Source organism: Adiantum capillus-veneris, chromosome 6 (genome assembly GCF_014529385.1).
Source record: "Adiantum capillus-veneris isolate H3 chromosome 6, ASM1452938v2, whole genome shotgun sequence".
NCBI classification, from domain to species: domain Eukaryota; kingdom Viridiplantae; phylum Streptophyta; class Polypodiopsida; order Polypodiales; family Pteridaceae; genus Adiantum; species Adiantum capillus-veneris.
This window is the reverse complement of record NC_140936.1, coordinates 169,228,158-169,244,259: the sequence shown is the minus strand read 5'-3', so window position 1 is coordinate 169,244,259 and position 16,102 is coordinate 169,228,158. Positions and strand designations below refer to the sequence as shown.

At 44.8% G+C, this 16,102-nt stretch overlaps 2 protein-coding genes across 4 annotated transcripts in view; one reads left to right on the top strand and one right to left on the bottom strand.

The window, feature by feature from the left end:
• Positions 1–1,561: 1,561 nt before the first annotated feature.
• Positions 1,562–2,796, bottom strand: LOC147456690 (uncharacterized). Of its 3 annotated transcripts, none has more exons than XM_086515133.1 (4): positions 2,472–2,796; positions 2,354–2,392; positions 2,106–2,276; positions 1,562–1,948 (listed from the first exon to the last, which is right to left on the bottom strand). In XM_086515133.1, the coding sequence occupies exons 1-4, from the start codon at positions 2,691–2,693 to the stop codon at positions 1,730–1,732; spliced, it is 651 nt and encodes a 216-aa protein (XP_086371259.1). In that variant the 5' UTR covers positions 2,694–2,796; the 3' UTR covers positions 1,562–1,729. The 3 variants fall into 3 exon arrangements, with proteins under 3 accessions (XP_086371259.1, XP_086371258.1, XP_086371260.1); XM_086515132.1 differs by having other exon boundaries at positions 2,354–2,395; positions 2,472–2,792; XM_086515134.1 differs by having other exon boundaries at positions 1,728–1,926; positions 2,053–2,276; positions 2,354–2,395; positions 2,472–2,715.
• The window catches only part of LOC147456689 (uncharacterized protein At5g02240-like), a 54,186-nt gene continuing 40,849 nt past the window's right edge, over positions 2,766–16,102 (top strand). The window contains exon 1 of the mRNA XM_086515131.1: positions 2,766–3,120. Coding sequence (XP_086371257.1) covers positions 2,820–3,120 — 301 coding nt within the window. The 5' untranslated portion in view covers positions 2,766–2,819. The remainder of the gene's footprint in view (positions 3,121–16,102) is intronic.

The window sequence follows — 16,102 nt, the reverse complement described above, 5'->3', positions numbered from 1 at the left end:
CTATTTTGGGACGAAATTTCTCCATTTCTCCTTGCCTTCAACCGACATTTTTGAAATTCAAAACGAAACAATATTAAGAGCATTTACACACTAATGGGTAAGCGCTCGCCTGAGTTTAGGGCTGAGCGAGAGTGCAGCCTGTCTATTTTGAAATAAGAATTTCAATCTATCATAACTTTTGCACCGTAGCTCCAATCAACGAACCGTAAAGACAGACTGGTAGAGCACTTCAAGCACCGCAGTTCTAGATCATGATCTCCCATCTGTGCTCACTTCAAGAATACTCCTTTCTAACATCATTAAAGCCGTCTGTTTTGCCCTTTAAAGCCGCATCTAGCATATATTAACCGTAAAAGTAGCTTGTTAGCAAGCCCCATATAATGAGCATTAATCAAGTAAGTCTCAATTAAACTCAATGTGCATTTTCATGGTATCTTTCTTAGCATGGGAGCGAAGCTGCACGACATCCACCCTCTCTGAACGTGCACATAGTCCAATCTATGCCAACTGCACTTCAATCTGCATCTGCTGTAGGTATCTTAAGCTCTTTGCCATCATCAGACTCATGTACTAGTAGAAATATGAAAAAATACTATAAGACTTATACCCTATCATCAATGTTCTAGTTTAATCATTAGGTAGCTGCCCATCAAAAATCTTTGAACCGTATCTACCATATCTTCAAAGCATTAAATTATGAAAACTTGTTTAGTGAACCCCTCCAAACTCAAGTGCTCCAGTTCATGATGCATATCAAGTATTAGTACATGCTCCTTGTACCCATACACCAGAATGTATATACAATGCACACATGAGCAAACGATAAATAGAAAGGACGGCAAACTAAGTTTCTATCATACTTTCAAAAGTAAATGTATAAACTAACTTTTGATGGTGAAGGTAAACATTCCACTACTAATCTTTGCCACTGGCAACCAAAAAGAAAAACACATATTAAAGACTGAAGGAACAGCAAGTTCAAGATTGATACCCACAAGTTACCATCGAAGTGTCTAATCCTACACTCCTTTACTATGGGAAACCTTATATCATGTCTCAAGCTCTTAATAATCCAATGGTAGCAAGTCACATAGCAAAAAGTGGACAGTCTTGAAAGCACTCTTAAAGTGTTCAGACTACACACCAAATCTTCTAATTATGCTACCTCAAGCTTGGATGCCCTTAGAACACATCAAGTGAGACGCATTCATACTAGTTTTTTCAACCTCAAAACCCCTTGCTACGGCTTCAAGCTTTGAAAGTGTTGATGGAGATGTAGTATACATGACCAGACACCCTGGATGGTTAAGGAATCATGAAAGCGGAGAGACCCTATGTGGGTGGCAATACTCTCAACTCCTTCTAAGCGAATAACATGGTGCGAAGAATGCTAGCTATAACAGTTGAACAGAGGGGATTGATGATTACAAGTTCAGGTTGGGATTAGACCTTTTCAACCAGAAAGAGTCGGCTGACTAGCAAAGATGAACCATAAATGAGTTGACTTCTAAATGAAAGGGACGCAAGCAATTGATGTGCATGCAATCATGTGGCATAAACATATGAAATCAAGTGTGCTCAGTTATCAAGAAATACATGTGACACCAAAATTTCCTCACTCCCTTTTCCAAGCAATAGAAGTACTCAATACAAAGCCTGCAAAGGATGGCACCCAAGTGGCTCATCTTGGAATGGCTGAAGTCCTTACCCCAACAAAGCATAGATGCAGCTACTTGCCCCACCTTGATAGTATAAGCAAACCGGCGACGGACAAGCACAAAGATGCAAAAGTGGCAGCTACTACCATGAAGGCAAATACTTGGTTGGGAAGATTCAAAGTTTTTTGTATCTTCCGCAAAGCCCTATCCACAACTGGAGCAAGGGCTGCAGCCCCAGCCACTCGCAGCGGTCTCGTTACATTGTTTCCTGTCCACATCAATATCACAATCTGGAGCCCATGTTAGCATAGTGCACAGACAAATATACAATTGCAAAAATCTTCACCACATTTGGAAGAGCATTCAAACAATGGACACATGGGTATGCACCTACATGCAAGAGCCAAGCAGCACAAGTGTATGAAGATGAAGGGCAACAGCACCAACCCCAAGTAGAGCTTGGATATTGGCAGCAGGATTCTTGCCAGTGCTCTTTTCATACCCAAGGAAAGCCAAGACAAAGAACGTAGTGTATGTGATGCCATCAAAAAGACCGTAAGCCAGGACTGCTGCCAACCCCAGCTTTGCAACCTGAGCTCTCATCTTTGCTGCATTGCCCTGCAACAAGAGACCCTCACCATTCAACCTGAGTAACAGACTACCCTTGCCTACTAGCAGCCAGGTTCAGAAAATACCTGCCATCTTGTCCAAATGTTCCGCTTTGCGAGAGGGGGCTGCTGCAAACAGAGTAAAGCTTTCAAAAAACCGTTCTGAAGCAGACGCTGAAGTGCAATAAGGAGAGCGCAAAAGTACCTCAGAGGAGGAGTTGGTGTCGTGAGGCGGAAGATCGGCACCCGCTGCTGTTGATGAGGAGGAGCACAAGGGTACCACAGTGTGCTTCAGAGATGGGCGGATGTGTTGCGGCAAAATACGCAGACGACGAGTCACGCATAGCGACTGCTTCCACGGGCAAGGGGCAGGAAGAGGGTGGCCAAGTGCCGGGAGAGAAAACCTCGGGCTGCACTTCACACTCATTCCTCTCTCTCTCTCTCTCTCTCTCTCTCTCTCTCTCTATGTGTACTAGCCTACATATCTGATGGCAAACAATCCACGTGGTATTTTTTAAAGCTATCGAGTCTATCGAGTTCATGCTCGGAACCGATGGCTTCTGCTGCTCTAATGCGCTGCTTGCCTAACACAGGGCCATTCTGCGACGTCGACCGAATTTCGTTTGCCAAGCAGAAGTGCAGCTATGTAGAACGTTTTGCTTCTCTTTTCGCCAAACACCTTTCAAGGCACTCTGTGCAATGTCTTGCTCCTTCTCCATCATCCCGACACTCCTCTTCATCATCAACCTTTCTTTGCGCAGCGGTGACTAGCGAGTCATCTACTGATAGCAGAGTCCAGCCTACTACAGATGCATCCAAATGCGTCCTTGTCGTGGGTGGCACAGGTGGTGTAGGTACGCTCATTGTTCTCTTGATCTTTGACTTCGAATTCCTTCTGTGTTTCAACGGCAATGCAAAAACTTCGTTGAATGTTTCTAAGGAGATTCACTTGACAAAATGTGCACAAGAGCCCCAGCATTACAGCTGATTTATCCTCGGCCTGCATAACATTGCTAGATGCAGCTATCTCAGCATATCCATCAGAATCGGGAAATGATGCCGAGGGCAACAAGGAGGCGACTTGCTAGCATACCCATCAAAAGCTCGATGCACTTCCTTTACCCCTATACAAATTTCCATGGCAAGGAGGGCCGTGCAATTTAATAGCATATCCGTCAAAGCTTGATGCACTTCCTTGACCCCTATACAAAGCTCAACTCAACTTTGCACACTTAAGCAAGCCTTTAGGGCCTCACTTGGGAATTGTAAACATGTCGGATAGCATTTTCGAAGCTGGGGATTGTTGCTATTACAAATGATAGCATGTTCATATTACTTTAGAATCACATTCAAGAAGGTTCTCAGGTTCATGATGTGCATGTTGGTAAAGCAGCCCGTGTCTATCATTCTTGTTCTATCCAATGCCTTTCTATTGGCCGAATTCACTCAATTGTGTCATCCAATTAAAGCTATACGTAGAAAGTGTAAGATCTCTATCTTAGTCCCACTAGGACCAAGTTCAGCAAGCATGCTTAACAATGCTTACAATGCTAGAGGTCCACATAATTGAGGTGTCCCGTGAGTGGTGGAGGATCATGAACAAACAAAACCTGGCAGAACCCGGGGGATAGTGACGCGATGACCTATTTGTCTCACGAAGGAAATCCAACTCTTTTTTCTACTTCGTAGTTAATTCAAATTCTCTCTATTTGCACTGTGTAAAGTTTGTTATTTAGTTTTACTGCATGTTCGAAAGGGACCGTCGAGTTATACAATGTATAGAGAAAGCTCCTATCGAGATCTTAGACACGAACTGTGATGATTATGACTTATTTAACCATCACACCTAGACCACACTAATCTCTCTTGGATGTCTTGATGCGCTAAATCTTGTCACTCTAGATTCAGATCAACAAGACAAAATGCTGCAGTCATTTAGTCTTTCACACATACTCTGACAAAAACAACAATTGTAAGAGTACACGAACCATTCAATTATTAAGGAATTCCAAACAACAAATGACAATCTCACAAACTATGGTCAACCTTTTATATACATATCATAAAGTCATTGAGTAGAGTACTCTCGGTCCCTCAATACCCCCAAAATTTGAGAGAGAAATTGGTTGACCCTATTCTCTTGCAGGCAATCTGTGACAAAGGAGTGGCCTATGCAATACGCACCGCATCAAATTCAACCCGTTGATTCAACGTGTACTACGGAATAGTCAGTGCTAAACCAAAAGCCTCAAGGTAAAGTCTATCATGTGAGGAGCATTTGCCAGGTCCTCCTCCTCCATCCACTTTGCATCGAGAGCTGGATACTGGCCTAATATCTACAAACTAGCTTTTCCTTCACTTGTGTGCTAGGACCTGCTCAAGTTTAAAAATCTCCTCGGTTTTTCCTACATGTGGTGGCTCCCTTGGCTTCTTATCCTCCAGCACTTCTCCCTTGAAGGGTCTCAATAGAGTCTAGACTTGCATGGAATGCATTGTGAATCTTCTAAGTATCAAGCAACTTCAAAAGTACACATGGTTGATCTTTGCAGAAATCTAGAATGGCCCATAGTATCTCATACTTAGCTTTGGGAAAAGCCTCCCCTTACCCTTCTTCTTTCTAAGCGTGCCTTCTTAAACCTATGAAGCACCCAATCACCTTCCTTCAACGTGCTTGTGTGTTGCTTTCTTATGTCGATCTTGAGACTTCTGCAAAGCCTCCTTAACCTTAGCATAAGCAACCTCCAGATCCTGTACAAAATGATTTGCCAAAAAAATCTTGTCCTTGATACACAAAATAGGTGGAACCTTTTTTCCACCCTTGACAATCTCAAATGGTCACAGTATGAACAATGTTGTTATAAGCAAATTCCACCAATGGTAAATACAGTGTACTTCTCCCACTGAGACATGTTTTCAAAGATGTAGCACTTCAACAAATCTTAAACCATTGAGTTGGTTATATCTGTTTGTCCATCCGTTTGCGGATCTCTCTATTGAGCTACTTTCCTTGCTTAAGGTTTAAGCTTGGACATGGAGCTCTAGCTTCTACCTATTCTTTTTTGGAGGATAGCACAACCCCCTCAAAGAACAAATGTGGCGTCTACCTCTCTTTCTTAAGCTCCATCTCTCCCTCTCATGTCTCAAGCGCCATCTCTCTCTCTCTCTCTCTCTCTCTCTCTCTCTCTCTCTCTCTCTCATCAAACTCCATCCTTCTCTCAAGCTCCGTCATCATAAAACATGTCTAAATATGGCTTTAATTAGGGTGGTCGAATTCAAAAGCTTAGCTTATAGTTTTCCACTAAGATATGAGTCTATAATACATATAATAGATATGGTTCTTTTGGTCTACCGTTTCATCCCCGTTCCTGTTCCGTCCCGCCTCCTCCCTCCCGTTCCGAGTAAATTTGTTGTCGATACTCTTTGGAGAGCCAATCCATCATCCTGTTGAATGTTGCAACTGCACTTGTGAGTTCAAAAGTCATCACCAAATACTCGTACAATCCAAAGGATGTCCTAAATGCGGTCTTGTATTGTCACGTGCGCACTTCACTTGCGCCATGTGGACAAGCTTCTGCTGTAGTCTAGTGTCAATCATAGTCTAGCTTAGGATCTAGCCTGCCACTTTGTGAGCCTCTAGCAGGACGTGCATGCCCGGGCCGGTCATAGATCCATACCCTCTCTTGCACAGTACAGTCAGTCAGCATAGCATTTACCGCGTGTGAACCACCTCTTAGCATTACACTGTAATAAGTGACATTTTTCAGCATCAAATTGGGAAGGTCGCGAGGGATCATGAATTATATTACTCGACGCAGGTTGAAATGCCTATATAGGCAACCCTAGAGGGGCGCTTGAAGAGTTGAAGAGGCAAAAGATGAAGTAGCACCCGTAGTATCTCATCCCACGGTTACTCCTCAGCGTTTTCAGCCAGGACATCAGCGTTTTCAGCACAGGAACAATAGCATTTTCAGCCCCTCGGCGTTTTCAGAATTCAGCCCAGAACCACGTCATGGTTGCAAATTTCAGCCTCGGCATTCCCTAGCGTTTTCAACATTCGTCCATACCCTCGCCGTACAAGCATCTCTACCAAGTATCGTCGTCAAAGTACCCCTCGTCATAGTCGTCGTCGACGTAGCACGTGCAGCGGAATTGAAAATGGTAAAGATCTAGTTTTACACTTCCAAAAATCCTTCAACTTCTTTCCTTGCGTTAGTGAATGCTTTGTGCTTCAACAAATGTTCCTTTTAATTTCCCCTAAAGAGAGGGCTGAGAGAATGCAATAGAGATGTGTAGAGGGAGAAAGAGAGAGAAGAGGAGCGACACTCGATGGGGTCCCAACCAACCCTCTCAAGGGGCCCCCACACCGTTACCGATGTGGTATTTGCTTTGGATTGTGTAAATGGAATGTATACACAATGCAATACCTCAATGCAAACTCTACTGACTCGATGACGACAAATCACCGCAGTAACTCCTCACGAAGAGGCACCCTCGGAGCTGATTTGATGCACCTTCGATCCCTCTCAATGTGGGATTGCAGATAGCCACCAAGGGCCTAATTTGGCCTCCCAATGTGAGAGGAATGAAGGGCTGAAAACGCAGACCTCGACGATGCCAATGATGGACAGCAATGGAGCACTCGATGCCGACGAGGGAATGGCCGAGGTGAGGGCTCAATGGGTTGCTGAAGTACCGGACCGCGACGGGACACGCCTGGGTAGCTTTCCGAGAGATTCTGACTTGATCTACTGGGTTCTCCTGGCGCAAGGGCTGAAAATAGAAACGTTGGCTGATCTGCTGCCTTCCCAAAACGCTAGGGACTGAGGACATAAAAGCTGGCAGATCTGTAAATTTTGAAAACGCCAGGATGGCTGCTATGCAAAACGCTGATTTGCTTCTTCTTGTGAGCGCTTCCTTTCTTGTTTTAAAACGCCAAGCTGAGTCCTCCTTATATAGGTGAGGTATGAGTCTTATTAACTTGATTAGGCTTAGGAGGGCAACTATCCACCAAACTTTCCAATCAATAAATTGATTTATTTAAAATTCAGCAGGGATATCGGAACCGGGTGAAATTGTCGTACATCTCACCATTCGGGAATACGGTCGACGCGGGAAATGGCTCATTGGATTCCTTTAACCTAGAACTACATGCTCGTCATGCTAGATGGCCATCGTAGTGCAATAACAAATGTCAAAACGCGTATACAAACCATTTTTGCAAGAGGGTTCCATAAATGGAAAACCTAATTTAATGGACTTGTCTGGACATGCAAGTCGTGCGAACAGACTCACAAAATTGCCGATACTAATCCTCCTAGGATTCTAGACATCCCTATCTAGGAACAACGGTAAAACTGGCTCTGGAAGTTGATGAAGCATGTCCATGTGGCACACAGAGCCATGTGCATGTGGCATCCCCTCCTGCTTAAGGTGAGGTACAGGTACCGATGTGCATGGCCTCCTTGTATGAGGCTAGAAAATTTGGATAGTGGATGAACAAGTCCTCATCCACCCAAGCATCTGTATGTGTCCCTCGATCCTTGAATTTGAGGAAATGTTGCTTTGCTTCCGTCTTATTGCCAAACTGAATGGGAAGCATTTGAAAACGCTTCGACTTGGTGAATGTGACTGGAACAATGATTTCCTGTGGTTCTTCTTTTGGATTGCTCCTTGGAACTCCACCCTTGTGGCGGCAACTGGACAGATCCACTTTTGAAACTCGATGTGCCTCCTGTGGACGCTCCAAAGGAACGGCCAAATGAGGTCTCAGCATCCGGAATTTTACCATCCTTGATTTGAGTGCCTTGAAATCCACACAAAACTGAAATGAGTTTGATTTCTTACAAACAAAGAGAACTGGTAAACCAAAAGACCGTACCTTGGGGGGCGAAGCCTCCTAAATGAGAATTCATCTCGTTTTGGCTCCTCTTTATCCTGTTGAGAAAATTTTTTACCTACATGTTTCTCGTCATGCAATTGGTCGGAGACAATGTCCATAGGTCGATGGGAAGGGTGTGTAGGGGAATGATGATCCTAGGAAAACACGGAATTGACGTTAACAAAACCTTCACTATACCTATCAGAAATACCCAAGTTCCTTGATGTGGGGTTGACATAGATGACCGCCGCTTGGGCTTCTCTACGTAGCTCTCTATTTGCCTTGACGTAAGAGATGAGGGGGAGAGAGGGACTACGCCTCGAATGAGGACGGGTTGCGACACATTATCTTTGATGAGAAACATGAGCTCCTCCCAATCGATAATGGGCTTGAACATGCGAAACCACTTAATACCCAAAATGATATCACATCTTGCAAGTTTAGAGACTACAAAATGACGAGTAAATTGGGTTTGTTGAATGATCAACTTTACATCATCACATTCTTGATAGATCGAAGCGTCCATGTCTTCAGAAAACCCCTACACCGTTAGGGTGGGGATGGAAGAAGTCTGAAGACGTGCACATTTCACAAGAGATTCACTTATGACATCATGAGAACTTCCAAAATCAAACAACACAATGACCCTTTGACCATTAACATGTCCATAACATTTTATGAGTTCGTCCTCTTCAAAAATCCCCTCTTGCATAGCTTCTTGCTCTATCACACTCATAAAAATCCCCTCTTGCATAGCTTCTTGCTCTATCACACTCATAGCACTCACTTGAGAGGTAGCATCAGAAGTTGACGTAGTAGAGGTTTTCTTGTTAGATTCTTTCTTAGGACTCCCTTTTCATGTGACTGACTACGTGACAATGAAAACACCTAGTTATCGCCCTTAGATTGAGATCGAGATGAAGAATTAGATTGAGAAGAAGAACTGAGAGAGTTCTTTTTATGGTTACCATTCCCATTAGAATCCTTGTCCTTAAACGAGTCATGAGAGGAAGAGTTGCCATTACCCGAGGCCTTCTTGAGCTTACCCTTGTTGTACTTCATCTCTTGGAGTTGAGCCAAGCGTATAGCATCTTGCAATGTCTTTGGATCACCGGCTTCCACATCAAACTTGATCAAGTGTCCAATCTAAAGAGAAAAGCCTCTAACCTTTCCTCATCCGATTTCCGTAATTGTCCACCTAACTGCGACACACGGTTAGCATACGACATCACAGGTTTACCTTGTTGAGACAAAGCCCGAAAATCCTCTTTCAATCGCTTCAGGTACTGTGGAGGTAAGAAGCGAGTCTTTAGATCCTCCTCGAACTCCTCCCAACTAAGGTTGAGAGGGGGAATGAGGAGAGACTCGGAATGGGCAGCCAGTGGGCTTCCTCCTTCTTCTCCATCCACTCATCCTTCCAAGTGATAGCATCACTCGTGAGATGCATGGAAGCCAAGAAAACCTTGTTATTATCAGACTTTTTCACAACCACAAAATAAGGTGTAAATTGATGCAACCAAGAAAAAATGACAATAGCATATCTTACCATCATAATTACTGAACGTGATCTTCTCGGGAATTGGATCATTGGTCGTCCGTGTAGCAATGGTCGCCTCTGCGATGGTCTTCCCAAGCTTTTCATAATCGGGCTCGGATTGCACCGCCAATATGGTGATGAGATTACACATGGTTGCCCTTTCTTGCCTACGTGCCTCGGCCTCAGCCGCCAAGCGACGTTCTTCTCGTTCCGCCGCTTCCTTGCTCTCCTGTCTACGAGCCTCTGCTTCGGCCGCAAATCGGTGCTCCTCACGCTCCGCCGCTTCCACCCGCTCTTGTCAACGTGTCTCTTCTTGCCGCATCATCATATCCATCATCATCTGCATCGTAGCATCCATGGGATTTGGTGGTGAAGGAGGAGGGGTGGGGGGAGGGCTAGGAGGATCCATAGGTGGCACTTGCTCACCTTCTTGATCGGTGGAGGTCTCCATACCGCTACGAGTCTTGACCGTGCAAGGATTTCTCCTCTTGGTTCAAGGAAGGTTGTAGACTAATTTTCGGGAGACTATCTACCCTCTCGTCAGCGCACCCCGCTTCCAACACCCGAGATACAATTGGTTGCTACTTTTTGACGGTCAAGGCGCACGGCTCTATGTGCAATGGGAGGCCTGCTGTTCCAAGAGTGGGAGGAGTTGTCACAAACTGTTGACGTGTCAAAGCCCTAAAGAATGGAGCCAACTTGCAGATGTTGGTCGAGGGGCCTAAACCCTAAGAAGAACAAGTAAGAGAAGAAGAAGTCCTACCAACTTATGGGGACCCCGTCCGATGGGGCCCCAAGTGACATAAAGGATTAAATTAAAGCAGGACCCACACACACAGAGAAACAATTACGTAGCCACTGATGGTGTACGGAATTGCATTGATATGATGGCATGGCAGATTGTACAGATTTCGGTGTTTTGCGTTGATGGTGTACGGAATTCCGTGATTTACGCTGGCAGCTTTTTGGCATTGCCTTTGGACCAAAAGCTTTTGAGTTTGAAGGCTTTTCATGTAAACTGCTTTTCATAAGCCAAGGGCCTTCAAATATGTGATAAGGGCTCATTCTCTGGCATGCTTCTTGGAGAAGGTGCAGAGTCTGGAGTACCGGCTTGTATTGTGTTGATGCAATATAAAGAAATACTGAAAGGGGCGCCAAGGTTTGGGGCCAATACTCTCTGGGGTGGAATTCCGCCTCTCTCTCTCTCTCTCTCTCTCTCTCTCTCTCTCTCTCTCTCTCTCTCTCAGTTCAGTTGTTATTGAAGTGCTAAATGTCTGTTCAGTCTGTTCTTTTCTATTGGCACGTGGTGCCCATCTTGTGACAGGAGTATACACTGAAGGGTTGCCAACACAACCAAAACCACAGGAGAAAAAAAAAACTTTTTGGGGATTAGCGGATTACTGCAAATCTTTAAAGCTCTGATACCAATGTCAGGTGCAACGGAATTGAAATGGTGAAGATCTAGTTTTACACTTCCAAAAATCCTTCAACTTCTTTCCTTGCGTAAGTGAATGCTTTGTGCTTCAACGAATGTTCCTTTTACTTTCTCCTGAAGAGAGGGTCTAAGAGAATGCAATAGAGATGTGTCAAGGGAGAGAGAAAGAGAGAAGAGAAAAGCGACACCCGATGGGGTCCCAACCAACCCTCTCAAGGGCCCCCCACACCGTTATCGATGTGGTGTTTGCTTTGGATTGCGTAAATGGAATGCATACACAATGCAATACCTCAAGGCCCCCGGACCCCCACACCGTTATCGATGTGGTATTTGCTTTGGATTGCATAAATGGAATGCATACACAATGCAATATCTCAATGTAGACTCTAATGAATCAATGACGACAAATCACTGTGGTAACTCCTCGCGAAGAGGCACCTCCAGGGCTGATTTAATGCACTTTGGATCCTTCTCGATGTGGGATTGCAGATAGCCGCCAAGGGGCTGATTTGCACTCCCAATGTGAGAGGAATGAAGGGCTGAAAACGCAAATCTTGATGATGCTGATGATGGACAGCAATGGAGCACTGGATGCCGGTGAGGGAATGGCCGAGGTGAGGGCTCAATGGACTGCCGAAGTACCGGACCGCAATGGGGACACATGTAGGCAGCTTTCCAAGAAATTCCGTCGCAAAGAAGGGGCTGAAAACTGAAAACACTGGCCTGATCTTCTGGGTTCTCCTAGCTTAAAGGCTGAAAACAGAAACGCTGGCTGATCTGCTGCCTCCCCAAAACGCTGGCAGATCTGTAAATTCTAAAAACGCTAGGCTAGTTGCTGTTCAAAACACTGATCTGCTTCTTCTTCTGAGCACTTCCTTTCTTGTTTTAAAACCCCAGGCTGAGTCCTCCTTATATAGGTGAGGTATGAGCCTTATTAACTTGATTAGGCTTAGGTAGGGCAACTGTCCACCAAACTTTCCAATCAATAAATTGATTTATTTAAAATTGAGCAAGGGTATCTGAACCAGGTGAAACTGTCGTACATCTCACCATCCGGGAATCACGTCGACGCGAGGAATGGCTCGTTGGATTCCTCTAACCTGGAACTACATGCTCGTCATGCCAAATGCCCATCGTAGGGTAATAACATTTGTTAAAATCCGTATACAAACCATTTATGCAAGAGGGTTTCAAAACTGGAAAACCTAATCTAATGGACTTGTCCGGACATGCAGGTCTTGCGAACAGGCTCACAAAATTGCCGGTACTAATCCTCCTAGGATTCTGGACATCCCTATCTAGGAAGAAGGGGAAAACTAGCTCTGGCAGTCGATGAAGCATGTCCACGTGGCACACAGAGCCATGTGCACGTGACACTCTCTCTTTCATTCAATTCAGTTTAGTTCTTTCAAGTGAAGTAAAGTAACCTTGTGTTTGTGTGGAGTACTAGATCCGAGCTAAATCCCCTAACTCTTCCGTTGCGCACGACATTGGTATCAGAGCTCTGTGCGTGCTTCAGCTTAGCAAACTCAAGGGAAGAACCTAAAGAACCCAAGCAAACCCAAGGAACCTCTCCCAGTTTTTTCCCCAAAGAACCTTCGTGCCGCGACCCCGGACTTATTAGCCACTCCCACCCTTAGTCCATTGCGCATCGGGCGCACTCCCATCTTCTTTGCTATGTCTTTGAACGAAGATCGACATTGGATACACGAAAATCCAGATTTTGAGTACCAAGATCTGCTTGCCTCCTATGCGGATATGGAAGGAGTTGGAGAAAGGATCCCTAACCCTCTTCTACATTCGCATTCGCATTCGCATTGGCATGTAGCATGCATCCACTTCCGTCGACATGGAACCATTGGAAATACCTTCGAGCACCCTTACCTTTCAGCTTCACCCGCAGTGTTTTCACGACAGGGCTATTCGAGTAGTCAATTCTTGCTCACAAGGCAGAGTCAGCACCAAGGCTGGTATTCACCTGCAATGTATTCACAACAGAGCTATTCGAGTGGTCAGTACTTGCTCGCAAGGCAGAGTCAGCACCAAGGCTAGTATTCTGCGACAATAGTAAGGCTACTAGTAACTCTTATGGTTGGTGTTTACATCGCAGCAATATCTACATCCGCAATATCCACAAGTTTGGAGGAGTTTTCATCAGCGTAACCGCGAAACGTTTCAAGGCCGAAACGTTTCACCCTGAAACGTGGTGTTTCACCACGAAACGTTTCAGTCCGAAATGAAAGCACAATGAAACGTGAGACCGAAACGTGCATTTAGCGACTTTGAAACTAAAACTATGGTAACTTGTTGTTAGTGAAACGGCTTGTGTTTCACTTGGTGAGCGAAACGTTTCAAGGCCCGAAACGTTTCACCTATCCTTACCTACCGAAACGTGTTTCATGGTGACGCTGGTTTTCATCGGGTTATGCATCCACAAGCATGAGAAGCATTTAACATCAAAAGTATAGAAAGAATCCAATGTAAGAAGTTCGGCAGTTGTACCTCACCTTTAACAAGGGGGGATGTCACATGCACACTTCACTTACGCCACGTGGATAAACTTCTGCTGCAGTCTAGTGTCAGTCATAGTCTAGCTTAGGATCTAGCCTAGCACTTTGTGAGCCTCTAGCAGGACTAAGCCTTGTACCAGAGTTTCAGCTACATATCTCAAAGATTGGTAGTAGTTTGGGGCATGTATTGAGTGGGGGTCGTGCTCCATTCAATGATGCATATACTCACTCTTTGACTAATTTTCACCCTCTTTCGTGAAGAGTCCTCCTCGCACCTCAATTGATCTCTCTTCCTACTATACATGGAGGGGACATTCAGCGAAGTGTCTTTTATTGGGCTTTTAGGACATTGTTTGTTTGTGGTAGAGCATGACATATGGTAGTTGGATGCACTTGGAGAGTTGAGTGACACTAGAGAGACGTTAAGGAGAGGTAGGCACAGGTATGTAGAGGCTCTAGAAGGTCAGATGCAAAGAGAGCAAGGAAAAGAAAAGCAAAGAAAACAAGGAGGAGACAAATATTCCTCAGGTCTTACAATTTTATAGACGCTATTCCACAGGATCCGCCTCTTTAGGACTTTTTTTCTTCAGCAATTATACCACTTGTCCCTTCAGAGCCTGGTAAGGTTAGTGGGGATGTCGTAACATCAAGATTCCTCTTGCTAGTGATGACAGAGTAGGGGGAGAATGTTCCACCTCTTGGACTTGTCCATACTGTATTTGTAGGAGATTTGAGAGATTGAGAACCAAGAGATAGTCTTGGAAATTGACCCTATATTTGATGGACATTGGGATCACACCTCTGTGGTGATTGGCACATTTTGTATATTTTTTCTTGAAAATTGTGCCCTTGAGAAGTTTATTTTAATTTACTATTTTTATTTTTTTTAGAGAGAGAGAGAGAGAGAGAGAGAGGGGGAGAGGTGGGAGGGTTTAGACCAATGCTGATTCTCTACATATTTGTGCACTGTTGCATATGCAGGTGGCCCTGTGTGCTCACGGACTGTCGCCCGTTGTCCTCCTCGTTTTCTTGTGCTATAGTGACCTTCCTCTTGACAGCTCAGGGCGAGGGCCAGGGCCAGTAGCTGCAGCAATTCGTTGCCAGCAGCTTTGAGCTGGTCCCTACCCCCTTTCTACCATCACACCTTCTATGCACATTGTTCATGTCATCAATCCTTGGACTACATGATTGTTTTTGAAGTCTTTGCTCCTTGATCTAGTGGCAGACTCAAGTCCGCCAACAACTGAAGTCCAACTATAATTTTTCATTCTCTAGGGTGGGGTATGACATAGTTCTTGTCAAACCAAGGTAAAACATCAAATCTTGACGTGCTTCAATCAAATCTTTCATTCTCTAGGGTGGGGTATGACATAGTTCTTGTCAAACCAAGGTAAAACATCAGATCATGCTCCATAAATTGAACATGGATTGAATTACAAACACCTGACTATGAAGTCGAAGCAATCCAATCAATGGTTAAGGATAAGGATACCAAAAAGTGTAAAGGGCTAGGTAGAGGAGTAGACTCTAGAGTGATCAATGATCATCAAACTCCGGAAGTGCTCGCCTGTTGAATCTCCACATCGTCGTCGTAGTTGAGGTCGTCAGCGACATATGAGGCCTCGTGGTCATCCTCTAGCTCCTCCAAAAGTGTCTCGGCCGTAGATGGATTCTCTTGTGCCATCTCCGACTCAGTGAAGGGATCTGCCTTGTGTGTGACGCTCTTGGAAAGCATACGCAATTTAGCGCTCACAAACACCAAATCATTGGCCCTCTCGACCCCAAGGCAATTCCTCTTCTTAGAGGCAATGTGGATGGGGGCATGTATCGCACTATCCATGTCAAATTTTGCATGGCGCATTGCCTCAACGACCTCCTCGAGGACATAGGGAGTTTTTCATGGATTTCACCCACCATTAGTGACGCCAATCAAATTGTGACCTTTGTGCTCAACCATCAAAAATGTGCCACGAGTTCTCAAAGAGGAACCACTTGTCCTTGCTCAAATATTCAGAGACAAGAGTTGCATTCAATTGGCTTATGCTAGGCCGCTTCTCTACATGTGGCGGAGCCTTAAGGGGCCTCTTTCTCAGTGATGAGTTCCATGCCATGCCGGAGTTCACATCAACAACAGGGTTGAAATGCCGAGAATGGGACGACGACGCCGCTTGGTGGAAGGAGGTGAAGACTCTTGACACAATGGTCAAGCCCATTCTACACCTACTTCGACTTGTAGATAGCTTGCAGCCATGCATTGGCAAAGTCTACGAAGCCATGGATCGGATGATAGAGACACTTGAGAAGCTTGTGTCTGACCATATTCAGTATGTGGAGATTACTTATCTAGGTTATATCATTTCTGCAGAAGGCGTCAAGCTAGATCCCGCGAAGGTAGAACAGGTATGTAATTGGGATTTGCCCAAAACTACATATGAGGTGCGTTTTTTTCTTGGTTTATGTCAAGCATATAGTTCAC